Raw genomic sequence first — 24,443 nt, forward strand, 5'->3', positions numbered from 1 at the left:
ACTTTTTACTCCTCACCGATTATGAGCTGCCAATTCCATTCTCAGTTATGGGCAAGCTGCAAACATCTTGTCTCTTTCAAGATGTTTTTTTATTTGTGGCATATATCATTCAGCACAATTTTTTTTAGTTTAGGTTCTTTTGCTTCCACATATTCAGTACACAGATTATTCTAAATCATAAACTCCAGCAATATAATTTGTGGTTACCGTGCATTTCAATGCTCAGATATTACTTTTATTTCAAATTGAACTTGGAAGTCTCATAAAGCGCTCCGCATCATCACTATCGCATAAATGATAATGTAGAATGCAGGAGAAAGACTATAGAAAAATCTTTTTGTCTCTTGTTTTATCTCTAGTCATTGCGTCATAATTTGTGACACATTAATGAGTTAATACTCGTATTTGCCGAAACAGATAAAGTTCGTTTGTCAGATTAAAAGTACCTTTAAAAAATAACAACATTCAAACAGGTTTGAAACATACTTTATATTAAGCTCGCATTTCTGTATGAAAAATTTCTAATCTTAAATGTTTTATTTTCATTAGATGTAAGTGGAAAATCATCAATAGAGAATTCTTCAAAACATCAGTCTGTGTGTAATTAATCTATAGAACCAGTTTCATTTTGTGAATTAATGAATGAATTTTTTAATAGTTATTCTCTTTAGCAAATGGTTTTGTATATTATATATTACTCATATTTAAAATATTGATTCAAATATGTAAAGTGTAGAAAAATGAAACTAGGCTACAACATTAAGTTTGTTGTTATTATTTCTATACATTATGTTGCTTCAGACTAGATAATTAATTACTTGTGTTCATTTCATAAAGTCATTTATTTATAAATACAACATTTTGTAATTTTTATATCATTATATTCCCTCCCTAATTATTTTTTGATAAAAAAAACAAACACAAAAACAACATTCCACTGGACCAATCTAAAAAATAAATAAATAGTAACACCTGAAATCACTCATTCATGTCTTTCTGCTTAACTATACTGTTATAATTGTTAAATCATTCTGTTATGTTAAGTGTCAGTTTTGGGATGTCACATATTACCTAGACAACACAATACAAAAAATAATTCAATATATGTTACTCACAGGAGTCGTGTATGTTTACTATAAGTCAAAACTGATAACATTAACATAAACAGTCCACCTATTCATAATAGTGTACCAGTCCAGTCATGTTTTGACAAACTTAATTATTAAGTGGAATTATGTATATACACACCACATCTGTTTGCTCCCTGCATCAACCAAACCAGACTTTTATCAACATTAGAATTTCTGAAGGATGAAAAAAGGAAGACCAGAGGTCAGTCGCATATTTGTTCTTGTACAATATGTTTATAAGGAGATCAAAGTTTCAGGTTTTCATTTTTTATTTCTTTATCTAAACATTGCTGAAACATAGATTTATATTTAAGACAGGTTCTTACTCATTACTTATTCTCTTCTGTCCCAACAAAATCCTGCACGGTCATGCTGTCATCTCATAGCAACAACGTCCTGGTTTATAATCTTGTCTTTCTGTCTGGAGTTTCCATGTTTTTCATGTGGATGTCTGGGTTTTGTCCTAGTACTCTGACTTTGTCTCCAAGTCCATTCATTGGAAATATGGTGACACTAAATTGCCCTGAGTGTGTGCTTGTTTATGTTAACTGTTTAGGACTGTTTCTAGTATGTCAATGTACTTGAGTAAAGTCTCTGGATACTCAGAATCACTGTGAGTAACTTCACTAAATGAAGAACAAACATATTTTAACCAAAAAGGATGTACTTTACCCTATTCCAACACTCCCTATTGTATTAGTTTGATAAGTTTTACATGCAAAAGAAATCTGGAAAAGAGTTTCTTCTACTTAAAATGTATTTTGTAATTATGTTATTTCGTTTTTTTTTATTTAAGCCTTTAAAATACTTGAACTTGTACATGACTTTATATTTTTTTCCATCTGATTACATCATTTTAAGATTTTAAACCAGATGTTATGATAAGTTACAGTATTAAGTACTTATGTAGCCTTTTTTATGAAATATCTTTACTCTTGTTTAAGAAATTTCTTAACTTTTGACTTTTACTTTTATCTGTGTTGAAGAAGTGCAACTCTTGAGTACAATTTTCAGCTACCACCACCTCTGCCATTAAGTTACTTGTAAGGATAATTCTATCAGATACATAAATGTTTAGCTATACCTATGAGAATTTGAGAAATGTGTAAAGAAAGAGAAGTTACTAAATGTTCTTGTTAATATGTCTATTAGCTAACATTCTGATCAACCTACCTAACCTAAAACTGGAAAAGCCCAGACTTTTTAAAACTGAAATAGTTTGTGTGTAAATATTTAAAACCTGCGCCAGCAGGTGGCTCCAGGTGAAGTGAGCCATCGTCATTATCTCCACGTGTAATACACCAATTGGATTAAAAATACACATTACCGTTCAAGTGAACAAAAGCAAAGACATATATTGCGGTGTGTAATTTATACTACCCTGTCACTCAGGTTAGAAGTAAATGACGTCGCTGGATTTGCGTGACATGACACTTTTTGCTCAATTCTGTTACGGAAGTAGCAAATCCCACATTTCGGCAGGCATTGAACGCAGCAGGAATGACGCCTTCTTCAAACCGCCTACCCATGAAAACAGACTTTGCAGAAGAGGCTCCTTATCACTGTACGTTGGGAGCCTGGACGTTTTGTTAAGCCCCTCAAAACCGCGAAGGTAAGATGAAATTAATCAAAAACCTGCCACTGTCCTTGCCGGAAAGACAAACATTACATTTCCTGTGAGGTTTCTTGGCGTTGTGTGAAGGGGGGGCTGGTTTAGAAAACAAGTCGCATCGAGGTAGCTGTTAATTATTGCGATAACTATTTTATAACACAAACTTATGGAACAACCATAGCCCGTATTGTGTTAAAGGCTAACCCTTTTATCGTTTACCCAAATCAGAGCAATAGGGTTAGAAGAAAGGAACCGCATTAGCTGACCACTGCTCCTTATTGGCCTTGGAATAGAAACATTTCAACAGCTGCCGAAAAAAAAACAACCCATCCCTTCATATCGTTACTAATCCCTGTGCAGCCGGATTTAAGAGAGGCCCCAGCCCGAGCTGAACCTCGACTAAACTGACGTTTTCACCATGAAATACGATTTTTGTGGCACGATGGTTAATAGTTTGGTTGCTAGCGCACATAACCCCGACCCCAAATCTCGCTGTGAATCTGGATGGATTGTATTACAGCTAACATGCTAGCCGTGGTCATGAAGACGCGAGCGTTGCTGCCTATTTTTAGAAGGATGAGACCATAAGCCCCACGTAAAACCCCACAGTCCAACCACGTCCGATGCGTGAGCTTGGAGTGAATCGCGTTTTCCACGCACTCACGCTTCTACCAACTGTGTTTCGGAATCTCACAGGTGTGAATTCGTGGAAGTGACTGACTGCTGTGAACAAGGCTTGCATTGTCGTTTCAGACAGAGAGAAACAATACGTTAGATCAGAGTTTTAAAAAGTACTAACATTATTAATATTATCATGCAGAGAGTAAATATGACCATTTGCGTCTTTAACAAGGCACTTCTGTGCATGAATATTTAACTGAAAGAGATTTACATGTTGAATGTATTTGTCGTCAAAATAATGAATGCTGTTAAGTTTTCTCTTTTCCTTTTTTGTTGGTAAGAGCATAGATCAGGCTTTCTTAGCAGATACCAGTTTCTTTAAGGTCTGATGTACTCCAGAGGATTTTTTTGTTTGTTTGTATTTCTTATTTTTATAACACATAGAAAAAATATGAGCATTCAAGCATTTGATAGAAATTCAAATTAAACAGAAGATAAAATAAGATTATCTCCATTTTTATGATTTTTGCCTCTAATCTTTTTTATTTTATTTTAAACTAAACTAACTACATCAAATGACATGTACAGAGTGGAGATCTTGGTGAGCGGTAATGAATGAAGTGTAATGATTTGCAACATGTCTGTTTTCAGTCTACTCAGTTGGTGTGTCTCATAAGTGATTTTTGTTTTATTATTTTTATATGTAATTTCTATGACATTTTCAATTGTACACACACAATGCTTGTTAATTAAAATGGAGAAAAGTTGCTGGATTTTCAAATGAGACTTTTTGGTGTTACTACCCAAAGAAGAATGGTTATCACAAATATTGGCATATGTTTTACATTGCTAATTGTTTTTTTGTAGGGACATGGCCTTGATGAGGTTTCTCCAAGTGTTCTTTAATAAATAATGAAATAAATGCATTTAATTGACTTCAAAAAGACTTTGTTCCATGCTGCAAGATATTTTTTCCTCGCAATAGAGAACAAGTAAGCGAAGACGAGCCTTGCTTGCATTTTTTTGTAAGCCGGACTTTTTGAGTATATTCTGAAAGAGGTCATTTTATGAAGTGTTATTTAATTGAGACTGGTTCAGAAACGATGCATGTGTTACTGGTCAATATATAGAATGCAGCATAACTAAGCATTATTTTTTGCACCTCTAACATGGATACTGGTTTTTGATCTTCTTAAAAAAAAATGTGCTCATGTTTTATATGAGCACATATAAAACAAATTGTCCCACATGTAAAAGAAAAACAAAACAGACATGCCTGCACAGCTATTTGCCAAGGTAATTTGTTTGTGGAACTGTAACACCTATGCAAAGTAGCCTTTCTTTTAAATGCATTTCTAGCCCAACTCTCTGTCTTTCTAATTTTACTTCAGTAAGAAGCCCCAAGACAAGTTTGTGGTCAACAGGGCAGTGTTGTCTTAAATAGACAACATGAATGTTTTCTAATGTAAAGCTATTTAAGCACAAAACAATTGCAGAATTGGTAGCTTTTATGAAAAATTGTAAAAGCCTCAATTATAAGTTCTGTTGTATATTTTCAAGGTGGAAACTAATATGTATTTTCCTGTAGGTTCCTTGATACATTTTTTTTTTAACTTTCTTGTAATTTGATGCTGTTAGATTTGCATTGTGTGTTTATGAAGCAGATGCACCAATCAAGTGACCCGAAACCAAAATCATCACCAAGTATTTTTATTGATTGGCTCTCACTGGTGATTGACAGGTCAAATATTAAATAATCAGAATAATTTTTCGCATTCATTAAATGGACAAAGCCTTTTTTCTTTTCTTTTTTTTTTTTGAGTTGAACAAAAAATGACTTGACGGTTATATATTTTAATGGGTAAACGAGAATGATTTTGTCAATTCTGGACTAAATACTACTTCCACCATAAAACAAGAACAAAAAAAAACGGTGTCACATTGCTTTCTTTGTCATGTATTAAAATTCAAAAGGAAATGGGGGTGTGCAAACATGAAACCTTTAAAGATTCAAGCATTTGCGTAAACTACTTTCTGTTATTTTTCTGATATAACTTGTTTCAAGGTAGTCGGTGTCTAGTTTGGTCTCTGTTCCTCTCTAACCAGTTATTAGCTGCATTGCTATAGGAGAGATCTACTACTATAACCCTTTAACAAAACCCTCCTTTAAGATTCTGAACTATCCTTCAGAGTAGTTAAGTAGTTGCATCTACTTAACTAGCAGTGGTTAAGTAGATGCAAGTTTTGTTTTGAAACCAGAAAATCTGATAAAGCAGTCTTTCACTCCACAACTCTGTACACACATATTCCTCTTCTGAGGCGAAAGAGGGCGAAAGTGATTACAGATGTGTTAAACAAAATAGTTGTTGCATGTTTATTAGAACAACCTGATATCAGTGGTTAATTCCAAGAAACAACCCCCACCCAAGAAAAACCTCACATACACACAGACTGACAAACACAGATCAGTTGAAGGAGGCTGTTATCTGAACCAACAGAGAGATGTCTGTGCAATGGGGAAAGTGGTGAGAAAGCAAATCTTCACATTCACAAACTGTGTGTGTGTGAGTGAGGCGGACGGTGTCAAAAGGGCAAAATGTTGAAAGGCGGGGTTATTGTTGTCACTGTATCCAGCCTGGAAAGCTGTATTGCCAGCCCAAATCATGTCAGGCTCGGAGTAAGCGAGGAAGAGAGAGGGTCGCGCTGGACGAGCTGCGCGGCACAGCAGCCGTTTTAGTGGAAACAATGAGTTGTCTGTATGCTGTGTGATTCAGCTCTGGAAAACTGTGTCAGTTGACAACGGCTGTTTTGACCAAACACTGACTTGGACAGAAAAGGGGGGGATGGGGGGAATAAATAAATAAAAACAGCTGTGTTTTTGTTTTTAATAGATCTTCTTTAGTCACGTAGTGTAGTCTTTGACCTCTATTGGCATTCAATCACCTTTATAACAGTGTAGTGTTTTTGTTTTAAAATTCCTTTTGCTCTGTGGTCCATGTCTTGCATGGTTTACATATTTTGTCTGCTTCTCCAGTCTACGTGTTGAAACGTCCTTGGGCAAGACATTGACTCTCGTAAATGCCTCGTGTGTGTGTGTGTATGTGTGTGTGTGGGTGTGGGCGTGCGGGCGTGTGTTTGTGAGTGTGTAAATCTGTTACAGAAGCAAGTTGAGAGCACAGATTAAATGGTATTATAGCTTTAACTCTTTCTAATGCAAGTTTGTATAAACAAAATGTGGCTTTGAAATACCTCCATAATACATGAGAACTGCTAAATTTTTGCCAATGTCTGGTCTTACGTTTGTGTATAATGTACATGTTTTCTATATATAATGTAGCTTAAATAATCCATAGGTGTTTGTTTTATATTAGCAGCAATAGTGGGAACAGTTGTTGCTTTTCTGCTTTGGATACCAGCTTTCATTTTGAAGGAACGGCATTTCTAATCCAGACCAGATCCTGCTGCTTTTTTTTTTCTTCTTTTCTTTAGGTTGTTTACAGATGGCAAAGTGCTCCATTCTTTTCCTCTAATTAGGTTAGAGTTCAAAACAAATTGACATTTTAAAGCTAATGGGCTCATCTGGCTCCAAATGCTTATTTTTTCCGGATTAAAAAATAATTTTATATTAGCAAGTATGATTGATCCTCTGAACTGAAGCGGCATTTCAGGCTGCTTCTGCAGCACTAATGGCTGTGATCTTTTTATGATTGATCACTGACGAGATGATTTGAGCCGGAGGTTTCCTCCGATGCTTCCTCCGCTATCATTAGAAACACATGTGGCTTTACTGTTGGTCACATGTTGTCCCAGTTTTATTTCTGTTGCGTACAACTACTAAGGCAAATAGGGCTTTGAGGCTTTTATATCAGTTTGCTGATTGAGTTCATGTCAGTATATGGGATTAAATTCAAATAAATGAGTAGGTGAGCCGGCCTGTTGGCTTTACATAGACTGCTTAGTTTGAAAAGTAGATAAGCTGCACATACTTGATGTGTTTAGTACAAAGAGAAAGTGATATCTGGATGCGAGATTGCTAAAGCTTCTTTAGTTCTCTCTTAATAAGGAACTAAAGAAAGGAGTCTCATTCTGAATTGATGACCGGCTTATTGTTCGTCCAGCTCTGTTGTCTAACCTGTTTGAACCCGAACTCGGTATTTTCCCCATCAAGATTTCAAGTTTTGAATAGTAGCTCTCTGCTACACTGCAGCTAGCAGAGCCTGTTGTTAATGCTCAGACCAGTTGGCATGGTCACTGATGACGGCAGATAAGTGGTTTTTCTGCGACGGTAAGTTGTTTCTTTTAGCAGTGAGTGCATGAGGATGATTGACAGCGCCAAAACCCTCTTCCTGGTTCTGATTGGTTGTTTTGGGTCAGGAACGTTGCATTTTTTCGGATGGTAAACTCTGATACAAGTTTGTGTACTTAAGGGACATTTTGTTAAAAAACAATAAACATTTTGAAGCAGATGAATCTTGTCCTTTATTCAGTTTGTGACTTTTAGGTTATTATTATTCTTAATATAGACACACAACTAGAGTTTTTCTTCTAACCAGTGCCGCTTTAAGGTCAGACCTATTTCAATTTTGGTTGATTTTGATTTTAACTTGGAGGACTAGTGTTGTACAATCTGTGTAGTTTGATCAGTGTGTTAAATAAAGAATAATAGGTGTGTGAGGAGAACTTGAAATATTAAAATCTGCTTATTTGTCATTGAAGAAGGGTCTCTCTGAGTGCACTCTAATTTCTGTTTGAGTTTAATCTTTAATATAATGAACTGTGGTTATGAAGCTTTATGCAATTAATCTGTGTTTGAGACTCTTCCTTTGGATTGCTGAGTTCCTGCACAGTCCAACAAGTTTTAAAGTTTGGATGAGTCTGGTGTGGTTAAAATGCCAAGTAACACTCTAAAAGTGCTTTTTCTCTAATTGTTTACCAGTGAGATACATTTTCAAAACTCTCGTGATTTGAATCTGCATTTATTGAACCTACACTCATTGAACATGGAAGGGATGTAAAAGCTCTTTTATCCCAACCAGATTTATCTAATTTTATCTTTCGAAGCATTTGTTCACAGCTTCTGGTGTTTGTTGATACCTTTTACAGAGCAACAAAAGTAAAGTTAACAAATCAAGAATCGGTGATATTTAACCTCAGAAGGGTGCTTAAACAGGCTTTACTTTCCCCCATTCACTTGAATCATGCAGGGCTGCTTATTTTTACACAGCACATGTGCAGATCTGGATTCAACTGGAGTGGATTGCAAAAGTGGACCTTTCACAATCGAAACTTATTGCTTTGTATTATTTTATTTAAGGACAGCACAATATTTGAGAGCACAGGAAATCAAACAGACAGTTGAAGGAGACCACACCCTGCTTCCGTCCTCTGTGTTGCCGGAGTCAGATCTGTACTGTGGCTACTTTTTAAGGGCTTGTCACAGGAAAGCACGCTTTGTCGTCTTCCCTGCTTGAGTCTGCTAAATGTTTGAGTTGCTCCCCGCACTCCTTTGAGAATTTGTGTACAAACAGTTTGTGTAAAACAATTGACTAACAGTCTGAGAATGATTCATGGCCCTAACGTCTGCTGCGTTCATAAAAACACATTTTTAAAAAAGAACACCTGTCCAAAATAATGTGCAGAAAAGGTTTCTCTGTGGTTTTAGGTTTTAGATAGTCGTACATGTGTTTAATAATTTCGATCTGGGTGGATGTTTCATGAAAAAATGGAGAGAGTTAATAAATTATAGTCAAGATAACAGTGAGTGGAAAATTCAAAAATGCATGTAAGTTGGTAAAAGTTTAGAGGTATTACAACGCATGTAAATGAATCAGCACTTGATGCCATTTCCTCTTTTGGGACGGAGAGTTCTTGTACAATTTAAGAATGTGAAAAAGTTATTTTCAATCTTTGCATATTAAGTGTGATTCATGGAACTCAGAACTTAAAAAAAAAACAAGATTTTATTTGCATATAAGAGTTAAAACTGAGGACTTCTTTACATAAACATTTAATAGACTAAGACATTGAAAATTTTAATTTAAATTAGATTCATTAAAGCAAAAAAAAAAAAATGTATCAAGTGTTGTAGATCTCATAACCTTTAATCAGTTGTGAAAGATTCACTGGGAGCTGAGCTTCATACAAAGTCAAGCTGTGAAGCTGTCAAGAAGAACCTCTATGTTCCATTGTTCTTGTGGGCACTAAATAATCCACTGCTGCCTAATTATTTCCTGCTGATAGGTCCCTTGTGTGCCATCCTAGTTATATTTTCCGACGTATGTAAGCAGCATGCAGCTGAATGTTGTTAGGGGGGTGGTAGTCTATTATACCTCTAAGGCTTTTAAGTGTCTGACATCCTTAAAAGTTTCTGAGAAAGCTGTGGGGGCGTTTTTCTCATCAGTCTGGTTGTTTGGCATCCTTGTTATGGTGCTTGTTGTTGTGTTGAAATGAACAAGTCCTTTATTCTATTAAGTAGCATATTGTTTTGCTATAGGAGTTTAGCTTGTATGTGATTTACTTTCTGGTTTCCTCATTGTATAATACTGGTTTTCTTACTTCATTATGACAAAAGATAAGAACAGAAGTATTGAAATGGTCAAATAAGATGATGATAAGACGTATATTTCCACATGACCTTCAACACAGAGGTGAGGAAAAACAACCAGCTTTAACTTTCTGAACAAAGTTTAGCTTTCGTCAAGCAACAGGTGTAAAAGGTGTAGGACAGCAAAAGTAGTTATCCCAGGTTTTGTCTCAGCTTGTAAAGTTGAGAAGAAAACCAAAACAATTAGTTTATCTCATGATGATAAATTCTTATGGGATTATTTGTTTTCCAAGAAACAAACTTTACTAAACTGTGGCAACCATTCTCAAAAATAGCTGGCAAGACATTTTGCATAAAAGAAACTAGATTTTTAGAAATATTTATGCTAATGTTATTGTAAATATTGTTTTTGGTTTTTGCTTTTTTTAGTGAGAACCTGCTACCTTGGAAAGTTGGGCAAATTACCAATCTATTATTACTAATCAATAAATTAATGGATAATCTTGGGTTATCCATTGCAAGAGCTTTCAGGCGTCCTCTAGGGCTTTTATTCTTAACCTTTACCTTATAGAAATGTGTTTCTCTTTGAGGACATTACTGAGAAGTGTGTAGGTTTTCCTCAGAACTGCTCATCGGATTGACCAGTTGCTTAGAGACACATGTAATAAGATAATGTGTGATCTGTTGCTCAAGTTAAACCACAAGCAGCATGCACTTAAATTAAAGATTTCCATGTGCTCAAGAACTGTTCTTTTTTTTATTTATTGTAATTTTTTTTAAGAAGCCGTTCTTGGCAAATACTGAGGACACTGTGACCATACAAAACAGGCCTTAACGATGAATGAGTACCAAGTTTCTGCTTTAAAGAGGCCCACGGCTAAATAGTTAAAGAATTGCGAGTCAAGGTGTCAGTTAGTTGCAAATGGTGAACTGTAGCTTCAAAGTCTTCTCAGAAAACACATTTTATCAGTAGATGTTAGATTTTATTGAACCGGAAATTTGAAGAGAAAAACAGAAAATGTGGACACACGCTTCACTAGTTGCTGGTGACGTGTAACTGAGGAGCAACAAGTCTTTATAGATTTATTTAGCTTAAAAATCCTAAATTTAAAGAAAAATGTGACCTGTCATGCAAACAGTCATAGTTTTTTAAATTTTTTTTATCTTCTAAGAACTGGCTTTACATGGTGACTTTACATTTTTCTGAATTTCCTTGGTGACTTCCTCAGCCTTTCTGCAGCGACATATTTTCATTCAATAGCTGTGACTGAGCCACTGTGTAAGTCACAGAAAAATACAGAGTTAATTTGTAACCATATTGTCTTTCACATAATCCTGGCTGGCCCAGTTATGTCAATATTGACCTCATATTCTCCACGTATGCAGTGTTTGTATGCCAAGTGTAAGTGGATATAGGTGAGAGCGTCTGATTTACCTTTTGTTGGTGTGACACAGTATAAAATAAAAACTGAAAGTGGATACTAGTAAAGAAAAGGCCCAGAGCTCAAAACATGAGGTACAAAGAGAGCAGCTGGCCTATTTGTTTTCAGAACAGGTTCCTGTTGGACAGATATCATATGTGTCTTTAATTTGACAGAAATTGATAGTTGATTGTCTATGATTATGTCTAAATGTCAGATTCAGATAACCACACAAGAATAAACAAAGGATGGTCTACTAGGTTTGTTTTTTTTCTTTTTTTTCTGGGTTCAGGACCACGATGCCACCAGAACTTTTCAAATGCTGTGCATCAAATTGGCCTAATCAGATGGCCGTTTCAAAGAATGGAGCAGGCATTGATCTCAGTTCAGCTCCGTTTTTAGTCACATCTCAAATGGGAAATGGTTTGCAGCAAATGTCAGAAATACAAAAAGCAGATCTCTGAGAAAACTGTTTCTTTGGTGATTACACAAAAACAGTGTTTAAAATAAGTTGCTTTTATTTAAATCAAAAAAGCAATAATTATTGCTTCTGAAATACTTGATGTAGTTTGAGTTTTTTTTGTGCAAGACTTAGTTTGACTGACAAAAAATATAGTGCATAAAAGCAAACTTTTATAATGGTATTCTTTTGGCTCAGTGCTAAATTCTCAACATATGTCTTTGTTGTTCTGCTTTTTATGGAGTCACAAGAGTGCTCACCTTTTTCCTGCATTCCATGTGTTTTGTATGAATTGTGTGTGTTTTGCAGACTTGCATTCAAACATGTTAACAAATGTGCTCAAGTTGTGAAAATAAAGGTAAAACGTGGGGAACATCAACTTTTACACCTTAAGTCACATGATTATGATATATATACCATAGTCATGGATTCCTCTCAGTATGCTTGATCTGATAAATTTCTGGAAGGAGATTTTGGAACACACTACTGTGACTGATGTGCCACTTTGAGCTCAAATTGAGGTCAGGTATTTTAGGAATAAAAGAAGTGGCACTTGTGACGGAGCAACTCTTGACTTCAGCCATTTTTATTGAACTGTAACGAGGCTGGCCAGTCCCAGTCCATCTACTAAACCTGGGGTATTTATGTTACTGTCAGATTGACGCATCGTCGCTCTTTAGTGGAATCCTTTCCTGATGATGTCACGAGTGCGGCTTCCTCTCAGCCCCACCAAACCTTAAGCAATGGAGAATTTATTGGATAAAGTAGCACACTTCTTCTGTTTTTTTTTTCCTAACTAGAAAGTATTCATAATACTTTCTAGTTATTTCCATCTTGCGATGTTTCAAACTATGTATTTACAATTATCAAAAGTACTTAATATGTTTATATTTATAGTGCCAATTGATTAACTGCTCCAATAGTGTTGATATCCTTACTGCAAGTTTTATAAATCATATTTTAAATCCTAAATAACCTATTAACTTTAAAGTATAAGACATAAGGCTCATGTGATGCTCTGTCCCAATTATGTCAATATCTGATTGATCTCTTTGGACACTTGCTTTTTTTTTCAGGATTTAGGAAAATCAAGGTTCAAAAAGTTTATTTTCATGAGGACATGAAACATCGTCTTGGACAAAGCAACAAAACTTCATTAAGTTTAGTTGTAGTTTTTTAGATCATCAAAACTGCATTCAAACTGAGAATATGAACTACCAACAAATTCTATTTTATTTTGACTTTTATTTATGGTATACATATTGAAATTTCATTGAGAAAATATGTTCTCAGACCCATTCAACATCATATCAAAATATACATTTTTTGCAAAGGAAAAAAAATAATTTATTATGTTCTGATCATAAGCTATGGACCTTTATTGTTTGACAACTGATTTAGGTTTTTAAAGCCCTTGTTCATCCAGTTTTTATTCTTTGTGTTTGCTTTGCTCTGAGGGTTGTACCTTTTTGCGATGAGGCTGGGTGGAGGGAAAAACCAGCTATTTCCTTAAGTAGTTTAAGCATCCGGGTCCACGTGAATGATGCCCACTGATGCAAAAAGAACTTAGTAGTCAGTGTAAACATATTACAATAGAGCTCTTTCTATAGACCTTCCTTTGTGTGCTTTAGTTAAACACCATATCGGAACATGCAAAAGATGAGCTCTTCAGTGACTCAGTAACATCTTATTTAAAATGCAACACGTTTTCTGGTTGGACTTCCTTCTGTCTGTTCCAGATAGTTTGTCTTTTAGTTTCTTTTTCATTGTAGTGAAGGAATTTTCATTGGCTATGGTGGTACATTGCTCGTAAATAAAAGCTGACGTGTCTTGTGTAACTGAATTCAACAGTATATTATATTAAAATGTTTGGCACCATCTCTCCACCTTTCATAAATTTTTCAATAATAATAATAATAATATATAAAATTGTATATTTAGCTACAAAGCACAACAATTGTAAATTTGTAGAACACTATGCCAAAGTATTTTATTTACCCTTTCAAGGTTGTTCATTGGTTCAGAATTGGTCAGAATTGGTTTTCCTATTCATTTGAAGGAGATTATTTCTGCGCAACAGGCTTTAAGCTGATTCACAGACCAAAGGTTGTTCTCACAGCTGACTTGGTGACAACTAATCTATGATGTGGTAACAGTCTGAAGTAATAGATAACCGTCACTTGTGTTCATTGAATGCTGTTCACACTTGCTCACATTCCACTGAGTTCAGAGACGCACCTGGACAATTTTTTTTCCCCTACACGATACTATGTGATACTGTATGCTTTATTTCTCCTCTTTTGGTGGTTATGTAACACATAAGCTGTGCGATGTGACATTACTCTGAATGCAGGTGAAGTTGTAGAAACTAAACCGGTGTGACTGAACAGGCCTCGAAGGGGAAACGAGGCGAGATCAGGTGCTTGTGTTCAGTTTGTTCTGCCAACCATCCAGCTTGCCAGTGTGTTTAGCTGCTTTGGGCCTGGCCAGACCCGGCCGTACAGATGCATGTCGGTTGGATCGCTGCCCTTTTGACAGGGGTGGGGCGGCTGATCTAATGCTCAGCTCCAACCTTGCTAGCTTATAGGACCCTTCCACTAGTCGGTTTCAGCCTCATGCTCCCATTGCTGCAGATCAAAGCTCATCTGCAGCTCATCATCACCTCCCCCACAACCACACCCCCCCGCACATGAGCAAAGCACCCCCTGTCTACCACTGACATCGCAGTCTGTAAACAAATGGCTGATATGCAACAGATGTCCTAGTTCATCTCTGTGTCCACAGCTGTTGCCTAGAGTTTGGAGTGGGCCAAACCACACTATAATTTCTTTTTTCTTTTTTCTTACTTTCTTTTCTTATATTTTGACTAGAGAACTGGGTGATTATGAATCAGAAATCATTGTGTTTACAGGCTGAAGAATTTGCAGAATATATTTTGTTGTTTAAAATCATTTAAAGTAAATAGTTAATGCTACAGTCTGTAATGGATGTGAACATAATTTATGTTTTCTGGTGATGTCTTGCTGGAGACTTTGTTTCCTGAAGTTTTATAAGAGCTATTTGGGAGGAACTGAAAAGTAAACAGGAAAAATAAATGACATTTCTTGTTTGAAATCATGAAGCGACTTATCGTGTAAAAGAGTGGACTTAAAGTACTGAGTTAAAGACCTATTTGATAAATACAGCCACCTACTGAAATAAAGCTTAAGATTGAATGTAATGGATTATTTTTGGTAAAAATTACTTATGATGGAATTGTTTTTAAGTCGATAGGTTTGACCACATTAAACAGACATGTACATGGTCTGAGTTTTGTGTTGAACCACAAAAGTACACATGCCTGGCATGGTGAGCTGCTAAAGAAAAAAACAACAACCAAAGTTTGGTTTTGAAGTCTCTCAGTGCACTCTCATTGTAGACATTTTGTCTGTTTACTATATTTTACTCCTTCAAGTACTTAAAATTTGCTTGATTTAACACGGGACCTGCGACTTGTAATCTGTACGCTTTGTGCTGACGACCAAATCAACCCACTGTTATCATTGCTTTACTTTATATTGTTTTTTTGTAATAATTTTGAAAGCTTTAATAAAAATAACAAAGTAAAATTATCTGTTTTGGGTGTGATTAAAATTAGCTAATAGATTAAATACTAAAAAAGGGAGCTGCAGCCATCATTCATCCAGAAATGTAACAATATGTACCAGATTGTAACAAAAAAGTACAGCAGAATTTGCCAACTTGGCAGCATTGAGAACACAATGTGACTTACTTTGCTGATAAATCTCAAAAGAATCTCAAAAGTTGCCCGTTGCTATGATTGAAGACAAATGCACATGATTCAACTGGTCATAGCTCCCAGCCAAAGCTAGTTTGAAAACAAAGTAGTTTTTAAATAGTTACTATCGAGATATAATGTGTATTGCGCCTTATTTTTAAGATATACCTTCCCTATGCCTTTTATATGTGGTGTATGGTTTTCCTAATACATTCCTTTGTTTATTCAGTTTCCTCAGATTTCGCAAGAAGATATTGCAGCTCCTGGCATAGCCGTAAATCTTGGCTGACCTCACATTTTGATTTATGTTTCTTCATATAAATGCTTCACAATTCACTTCCTCCTCCAATTCTTTCATTTATTTCTACATTCATTTATAAGCACATCTCAAAAAATGTGAATGTTGCATAAAAGTGTAATATTTCTTTTCAGTCACCTCAGAAAGGGAATCGTGTATTTTACACAGAATCCTAGTAAAATATACCCAGCCTTGTTTCTTGTAACTTTTGTGACTATGGGTAACGGATAATAATCAAAATTCAGTATATTGGAAAATTGGCATATTGTAAAAAGCTGCTAATGGAAACTCATGGTTTCACACCTTATTACTACTACTAATATATTATTTATAATGCCCTTTATATCTTAAGATATAATATATCTACAAAGGTCTCAAAAGCAAACACCAAGCAATTACAATCTATAAAAATTATTAAATATATTAATAAATAGGAGAGTAAAACATATTGAAGAAAGTGAAGCAAAATTTTGGCAAAAAGAAATGTCTTAAAAACAGTCTTTTATTTATTTATTTTTAAATCCAGTCAATGCAACCATTTACCAGAAAACTTTAGAAATTTTTAGAGCACTTCATGCTTCCCTCAGATCTAAACATCCAATTGACCTCGTAATACCAAAAGCAAGTTTTACTTCATTTACATTTATTGCATTACATGAAATAAAATTTGAGCAAACAATGAACTGAACAGAAAATTTATCTGGACAGAGTGAACTAAATTTGCACCTAAAGCACACAGGCAGTGTGTTCTTCAATCTGACATTTGGTGAAGACATTAATTGAAATTCAGTGGAAAATGTGGCAGACCACAAAACCATACAGTATAGAGAATCCTAACCCTTCATATTGAAGTACACCCATACTTTAGATCTTTTGGCCTTTGAAAACTCTGGGAACCTTTTACAATCAGGCTTCTTTGACACTGACGCTTTGTCTACCGTGTTTATTTTGGAAATCAGACGGAGCTGACCGATGAAGATGGCTGACGCATGCAGCTCACAAAAGCTCAAGAGCACCGCTGCAGATACAGCCGGGGAACATTGCTAACGCACAGTAGTTTTAGGAGATCGGAATTTCCCAATTTCTACACAAAAATATATTTCTCTATGACCTGTGTCTGACTTCTAATGAACTCAGGAAAATCGCACAAGGGGGCGTTGGTACTGTTAAATGTGTATGTCAAACTGATTTTGCCTTTCTTCTTTCCAGTATCTGGAATGAAAAAATAGCTGGATTATTTGTTGATATTTACTAGTGAATTAAAGCTATTACTTTCAATCACTAAAATCTAACATGCACACGTTTGTCCTTCTTTTAGCAGAGCTGCTTTGAAGAACCTGCTGAGGTGAAGAGAGCCGTCTGTTCCTGAGAGTCCCGGGTGCCTTCATTCTCTTTCAGATGTCAAGAGGAACCTGGACTCCCTCTGGATAAAGACGCACCATGTGTCAGAACTGCAGATGTCTTGCTACTGCCTCATAGACGGCCGGTCCTCCTATAAACTTTGCCCTCTAATCTGAGGACTTTCCTAATCCTCACCGTTGGCCACTGTTCAAGATGAAGAAGGTGGCGGCATGGTCGACAGAAGATGTTTTTGATTGGCTGAGCAAAGAGGGTATGCCAGAGTACACCCATGCCCTCCGTCAGACAGATGGCCCTGCTCTACTCAGGCTCACCAAGGCAGATTTCAAGGTGCCTCCCCTCTCGAGGGTGTCACCTGACGGCGGGGAGCGGCTGTTGGAGCGGATGGAGATCCTCCGGATAGAGACCCACATTGAGGATCATAAAAACGGTCACGCAAACGGGCACGTAGCGGGAATACCCAACGGAACTAGTAAGCCTCAGAGGAATGGCACGCTGGGGAGGAAAGACTTTGAGCAGGAGATGATCCACATTCCTATGCCAACAATAGAACCTACTCGCACCCCATTCCCTACAGAGTGGGGGAAGACAGGCATAGCATTCATCTATGCTGTGGTGTGCTTCGTCACCACCAGTGTTGTCATTTCAGTGGTCCATGAACGAGTTCCTCCGAAGGAGCATACTCCGCCGCTGCCCGATAAGTTCTTCGACCTGTTCGACAGGCGTGAGTGGGCTTTCTCCATCTGCGAGATTAACGGCATGCTGCTGGTGGGCCTGTGGCTGATACAGTGGATGCTTCTCAAGCACAGGTACAGATCATCATGTTGAATCTCAGCAGGTCCTTTATTCCTCTGAAATAGGCCTGCGTCTGTCAAAAGCCCACAGTTTCATGGTGCTTGCACAAAATAAAAATATGGTCTTGTTGCTGTTATTCAAAATATTGTATCTATAAGCCATTATCTGTTGTTTTTGACTTTAGTGCAGTTATATTAGAGTTACTGCAGTCTTTTTTCTTCTGAAAAGAGGAAAGAAATATATATTTTTGCCTTTAAATATAAAAAAGGGAAAACTGACTGTCGGACTTTATTCCTCATTACCTTATTTTTGCTGAAATTATAAAAAATGGCTAATTTATATTTAGATAATGTCCTTTATCTTTGTTTTACCACCAGTTACTGATTATTATTATTTTTTTGTAACTGACCCATTACTGACACAAAAATGTGCAATGTCAGTATTTTTTTGACCTGTTGATCCATTTAAATCAGATCTTGAAACTGGACTTAAACTGAGTTGGGTTTTTTTTAGATTCCAAACAATGCTTTGGCACTAAATACATAACAGATCATAGAGTTGGTGAGACATCTTAAATCCTGTAGATTTTTGGATTGGAGATCAGATTTTATGTGTCTTTGTATCAATGCAAAAGTCAAATAAAAATCTGTGAAATAATCCTTTATTGGAAGCCAGGCTTATATACGTTTTTTCATAACTGCAACATACAAATGATGGCGCCCAACTTGGTAAATGTTTCCTAAATGTTCAGAATATGTTGGAAAACCTGTGAATTTTAAAATGGAAAAGTTTGAAATGTTGGGATTTTTACCTGCTTATAGAATTCATAGTTTGAAAACACTATTACATTGAAGAGAGAAATGTGTGTGGCTTTCCATATTATGATTCTTCACATTTTTCCCTGTAGAAAATATTTTGAGTCAGCCCAGTTTGTCCTTTTTTGTAAAGATGTAGTTAAAGGACATGAACCTTTGTTGCAGTTTTGCAGTTGTAACTTCAGTACCTTTAATACTGGCATGTGTCTGTTCTCAGCTATGTTAGACTTGATTGTGATAATTTTTCTTTTCTTTTTCTTCACAGATCAATTGTAGGCAGGAGGTTCTTCTTCATTGTAGGAACACTCTATCTCTACCGATGTATTACAATGTATATCACTACTCTTCCGGTTCCCGGGATGCACTTTAAATGCTCACCAAAGGTAGAATATTTGTTTTGTGTCTCACATTAAAAGTAAATGGCTTTAGCAAATGAAAGAAAAAAATATTTTAGAAACATTTGTTCACGCTTTCCGTTAAACATTTCTAAGCTATGCCCAGCTTCGGTGGCATAGACCTTTGAGCTGTTGCTTCACGAGGTTTTGTTTTTATAACAGGTTTAATTGCTCCTACATACCCGTATGGGTACCTGTTTGCGTGACTGCACATATTTCCTGTTTTAAAGAGTATTATTTACATAACACCTTGGAGCAATGTTCAAACCTTTGAACCCTGTCACCTTTTGTCACGTTACATCTATAAACTGCTGGTTTTTTACTGAAATTTCATGGAGAAGATAAACAAAAAGCAGTGCATAACTGTGAAACTTTGGTTTTATTTATTTTTTTTATCAAGTAAAAAACTTAAAATTGAGGTGTGCATTTATTTTTAGGGTTGTGGCCTCTAGCTAGAGGTCTTTTGGTGTAGATACATCTGTAGACTAAATCTTGTTCCTATTCTTTTGTGCAAAATGGCTCAAACTCTTGTCAGATTGGATGGAGAACAATTTCAGGGTTTCCTACCTATTGTCAATTGAATTTATGTCTTCACACATGCTCTTATCTAAACGCACAGGCTGTCTTTTTAAATTTTATTGATCAGATTAAAGGGAACTGAATACAGGTCAGGTCAGGTGACGATTTTTTTTTGTTCTAAAATTAACATAGGAAGCCATGTATCAATTCGTTCGGCTTCATAGTTGTGCAGTATTTTGTGTCGGTTTATTAGCTACAATCCCATTTAAAACAGTTGTGCGTGATTGTAACATGGAGAAATATAAAAAATACTAACACGAAAATACTTTTCTAAGGAACCGTAGAATGTTGCTATGAAATGAGAAAAAAGTTTTCTTAAGACGCATTTACTTTACATGGTCATGTTAAATATGAGTTTAAAGCATCGTCTATTTGGGACGAGGAACATGAAACTAAAGTGGAAATGCTGCTAAGGTTCAATTCCTGGTTAAGGATGAAGATTTGAAGCAGATGTTTTATCTCTGAAATCAAATGCTTCCTTTATAGCTCATAGTTTTCTGCTTTTAAGAAGATTGTGCAATTTTGCTCTTTATAGATGTTAGGAGGTCAATTCCAAGAGAAAAAAAAAATTACTCATTTTTGTCTGGCAACGTTTTAAGTGCAGCATTAACTTGATTTTTTTCATCTGAGTTTTGTTTTGATTGGATTATGTTGTAAGAAATAACATCTATTGCAAGGGCTCATGTAGGAGAACCCCACAGCTCTTACTGAAAAATGTGTTTTTGAAATTGAGATGTTGTCATTTAACCCACAGAAAGTGAAATCAAACATCCTTCCTTTCAACTGTTACTGTATGTCTTCATAGTTTTTTTTCTGTTTGTTGTTTTTCTCTGGGAGTAACATTCTATTGTGTGACTTTGTGTGTTTCAGCTTCTCGGGAACTGGGAGGCACAGATGAGGAGAATAATGAAAATGATTGCCGGCGGGGGCCTCTCCATCACAGGCTCCCACACCATGTGTGGAGATTATCTATATAGTGGCCACACTGTCATGTTGACGCTCACGTTCCTCTTCATCAAGGAGTGTAAGCTGCTTTGTGTCTTATGTATTTGTCAGGACTGATGAGATGGAGGACATTTAGCTTCTCATTCATCTTTGACCTCTGTGTACTTGTATACAGCTTGTTTTAGAACTACTTTATCACAATCTAGCTGTCGGACTTCTTTGTGTTTTAAATATTTTTGCACATGAAGTTTAATAGGCTGGTGTTTGTCCTTTTTTTTTTTAAAAAAAAAAAAAAGTATTTTCACTGACACAAGTGATGCTCATGGTTTCAATTTGACTTTGCTTTAGCAACAGATTTCACGAGGAAGTGTAGATGTAGCAAAGATGGAGAGGAAATGTTGCGCCACCAACATACTCTCCTTGCAAATTGGTTTCAGTGTGTTAGGACTGCACTTTTTCTGTAACCACACAGCTCTCACACTTTATTGTTCCTCATCAGGCTTTTTTCAGTGTGCAATGCTGTGGGGGTTTGGGCCGCTCAGTTTCTTTACTTCAATCCGTCTTCGTGAAAGAAAGCTTCAGCATTTGAAGCTTCTTGATATTTTAGTTAGATTATCATGTTTCATGTGGTGTTGAACGCCATCCTTTTTTCACTTTTGCAGGTTTTATTGAAAGGAGGTCAAGTACTGGTCTAGCACTAGCACGTGTGTCCATAAATCTAGTTGATGCAGAGCTGACATCTAGTGGTTAAAAAGTAGAACAACTTTTAGGTCATGTTGCCATTGTTGTCGTGTTGTACAAGCTGAACTTTTGGCATAATTTGAGCCATAAAAGAAAAAAAAGAAGCATTTTATACTCTTTAGTAGGTAAAACAAAAGGAACAAACAAGGAAAATATATCCACTTACACATAAATGTGTACAGTAGTATACATACTGTAAGAACAATTAATAATAGTATTAGTATTCCATTGCTGAATAAACTTCCACATCTTTGTGCGTTTGATCCGTGTCCCTTTCAGATTCCCCCAGGCGCTTTTGGTTGTACCACTGGACCTGCCTGGCACTGAGTGCCATTGGGATTTTCTGCATCCTCCTGGCCCACGACCACTACACTGTGGACGTGGTCGTGGCATACTTCATCACTACCCGCCTCTTCTGGTGGTACCACACAATAGCCAACCAGCAGGTGAGTTCACAGGGTAACTCCTGATCAGTTTGAGTTGGCCGTGATGAGCCTTCGAACCTTTTTACCACAGTTCGAAATTTTACTGCTGATGTTTTTTTTTTTTTTACAAAACCGCAGTATATTTCTGATTTGTCATTCACAGACATAAATGTATGTTTTTAGTGTTATGTGACAGACCAATACGAGAGGGTGTGTAGCTGTAAATCTCTAATACTCGCAATAAAATTTAATGCAACACAACTCAACTTCCAGAAGATGGAAAGTGTGTGAAATTTCATGTTGTTCAGTGAAGGTTGAGAAGTTTGTTAGAGACCAGAGTGCTCTCTGTCAGACCTACGCTGTAATAGTTTATGTCAAACAGCTGAGGAAGAGTTAAACTGTGACATAAAGGCTAATTTGTCAAAAATCAAATCCACATAAGAGATTATGTAACTCGTGTTTGTGTGTTTCAGTCGCTGAAGGAGACGTCACCGAGCAACCTGTTGTCACGGGTGTGGTGGTACAAACTCTTCCAGTATTTCGAAGAGAACGTGAACGGCACAGTTCCTCGGAATTACCAGCTGCCCCTCGCATTGCGGACGATGCGCTGGAACCGTGGCGTGAAGTTCAGCCGACTGGACACGCAGTGACCCCAGTGGAGCTGAAGCATACGAGGACTGTGATTTAAACAAGTGCTATGTTTTTTTTTTGTTGTTGTTTTTTTTAAATTTGTGGAAGATGGCACTGTTCTATGTAGAGCTGTCCTTTTCACCCTTGCTAACAGGAGTCTCCCGGTCTAAATGGGTAGCACTGTGACCGTGTAGACATTTTGTTTTTTCTTCCGTTGTCCCTTTTTCATTTCTGCAAGTTTTTGTAAGCACACTAATTTATTTGGTTTTACTTCAGTGGGAATGGGTCACAATCATTTCTGCTAGTATTAGCGGATGTATCATTTTAATAAACTTATAAAGCTCAATTTTTTTCCCTCAGCACAAAAACATCAACAGTTTTCTGTTTCTAGACTTCTAGTCCAGTCAGCGTCAAATGGATGCTTATTTGAGAACCAAAATGCCATAAGTTTTACTTTCCTTTTTTATAGCCGCTTGCTTTTGGTAAACTCTCCTTGCTGAAATGAATCAAAGGTGCAGATGATATTTTTTCTAAATATGTCAAACTTTATTTTTCAATAGGAAAATGATCTCCAGCTAAAAAAAAAAAACTTTTTTAGATTTTTATCTTTTTCAAGTTGAATAGTGGATGGATAGAGCGTAAGAGTTTCATGCGGTATAACATAAACCCAGTGCCTTCCTCAGCCTGATTGTCAAACAGTTTAACTACAATATGTGTTGTTGTCCTAACCCCGTCGCGGTCCCCTGACCCATCTCCCCCGTAACTGCAAGTCCTGTTCTTATGAATGTATGAATGTATAAAAACCAGATGACGCTTAGCCTTGTCAGAAGACTGATCTTCCCAAATATAAGTGCAGTGATTTCAGTATTCTGATGCTTTACCACATCCGTTTAACAGAAGAAAAAAAGACTGTTAATTGTATTTTAAGTTTAGAACGGGTCTTCTGCTTTTGTTTTTACCAGTCAGTCTTGAACCAGCAGGAGCCTAGTTCAAAAGCCGGATCACAGATGCTAATTGTAACTTTCTTTCTCAGACGAGCTTATCTGAAAATCACCACTTCCTAATAGGCCATCCGATGACAGATGATCTCCCAGGTGCCAGAGATAAGAGTTGTTGTCCTGGATCCGGACATGTCTTGTGTGTCCTTGCAGCTGAGCCCCTCCTTCGCTCCCCAGTCAGAGTCTCAGTTTCAAAGCAGATCATTGATGTGCAGAAGCCGAACGCTTTTAAAGCAACACGAAACAATGAAGCTTCGAGAAAAATTTCTAAATGTATCCATGTAAATTTTGAGCTTAGTTTATTTGCATCTGTCTTTTCTTTTTTCAAGCTGCTCTCCTTCAGTTTGTGCATCAACAATCCTCTGGAGTTAATTTGTGGGGAACAATCTTAAATTGCTGCTGCATAGAACTGATCATTTATTTAATCATAAATGTCTAATGTGTTGTTTTTTTTCCTGAATGTGAAAATGTGTCCATATCCATCCAAATCATGTATTGTTGTTTATTTTTCTTTGCTTACCAGACTGAACTGTTAAAGTATTAAGTTTTTCTTAACTTTAATTTCAAATTTTATTCGGTAGCTTTCATGACAAAGATGTGCACTAATCTTTAGATGAGGCAAATATTCAAATGAGTATGAATAACGATTTGTACCAGTTCTTGTTGAAGAAAATGCCCCTTGTTTTTAAAAGTGAAACCAGCAGGAGTATTATCGTTTCAGAGTCCAAATCATTTCACATTTATTGAGAAGATTCTCTCAGCTCTTAAAGAGAACCAGCGCCTTCCCTGTTAACCCCCTCACATGATAGCCATACTTTTAACTTCAGATGCCATTTAATCCAAACAGCTCCCTGATTTAGGTTGAATGTCTTGACTAAGATGAAAGCTATATTTAAT

At 36.4% G+C, this 24,443-nt stretch overlaps 1 protein-coding gene across 2 annotated transcripts; it reads left to right on the plus strand.

Annotated features, from left to right (window-relative positions):
- The first annotated feature begins 2,616 nt into the window (after positions 1 to 2,616).
- On the plus strand, positions 2,617 to 23,338 carry sgms1a (sphingomyelin synthase 1a). Of its 2 annotated transcripts, none has more exons than XM_028007456.1 (6): positions 2,617 to 2,742; positions 17,183 to 18,032; positions 19,099 to 19,216; positions 20,678 to 20,831; positions 21,773 to 21,939; positions 22,392 to 23,338. In XM_028007456.1, the coding sequence occupies exons 2-6, from the start codon at positions 17,419 to 17,421 to the stop codon at positions 22,566 to 22,568; spliced, it is 1,230 nt and encodes a 409-aa protein (XP_027863257.1). In that variant the 5' UTR covers positions 2,617 to 2,742; positions 17,183 to 17,418; the 3' UTR covers positions 22,569 to 23,338. The 2 variants fall into 2 exon arrangements, with proteins under 2 accessions (XP_027863257.1, XP_027863256.1); XM_028007455.1 differs by having other exon boundaries at positions 2,629 to 2,742; positions 17,186 to 18,032; positions 22,392 to 22,568.
- Positions 23,339 to 24,443: the final 1,105 nt, after the last annotated feature.

This window comes from Xiphophorus couchianus, chromosome 22, assembly GCF_001444195.1.
Source record: "Xiphophorus couchianus chromosome 22, X_couchianus-1.0, whole genome shotgun sequence".
Lineage (NCBI taxonomy): Eukaryota > Metazoa > Chordata > Actinopteri > Cyprinodontiformes > Poeciliidae > Xiphophorus > Xiphophorus couchianus.

Excerpts from the sequence above, each read along its gene's own strand:
- sgms1a (XM_028007456.1), top strand. The coding sequence starts at position 17,419 with ATGAAGAAGGTGGCGGCATGGTCGACAGAAGATGTTTTTGATTGGCTG. Across the intron at positions 19,217-20,677 it reads ACTTTAAATGCTCACCAAAG|CTTCTCGGGAACTGGGAGGC; the intron begins GTAGAATATTTG and ends TGTGTGTTTCAG. Across the intron at positions 21,940-22,391 it reads ACACAATAGCCAACCAGCAG|TCGCTGAAGGAGACGTCACC; the intron begins GTGAGTTCACAG and ends TGTGTGTTTCAG.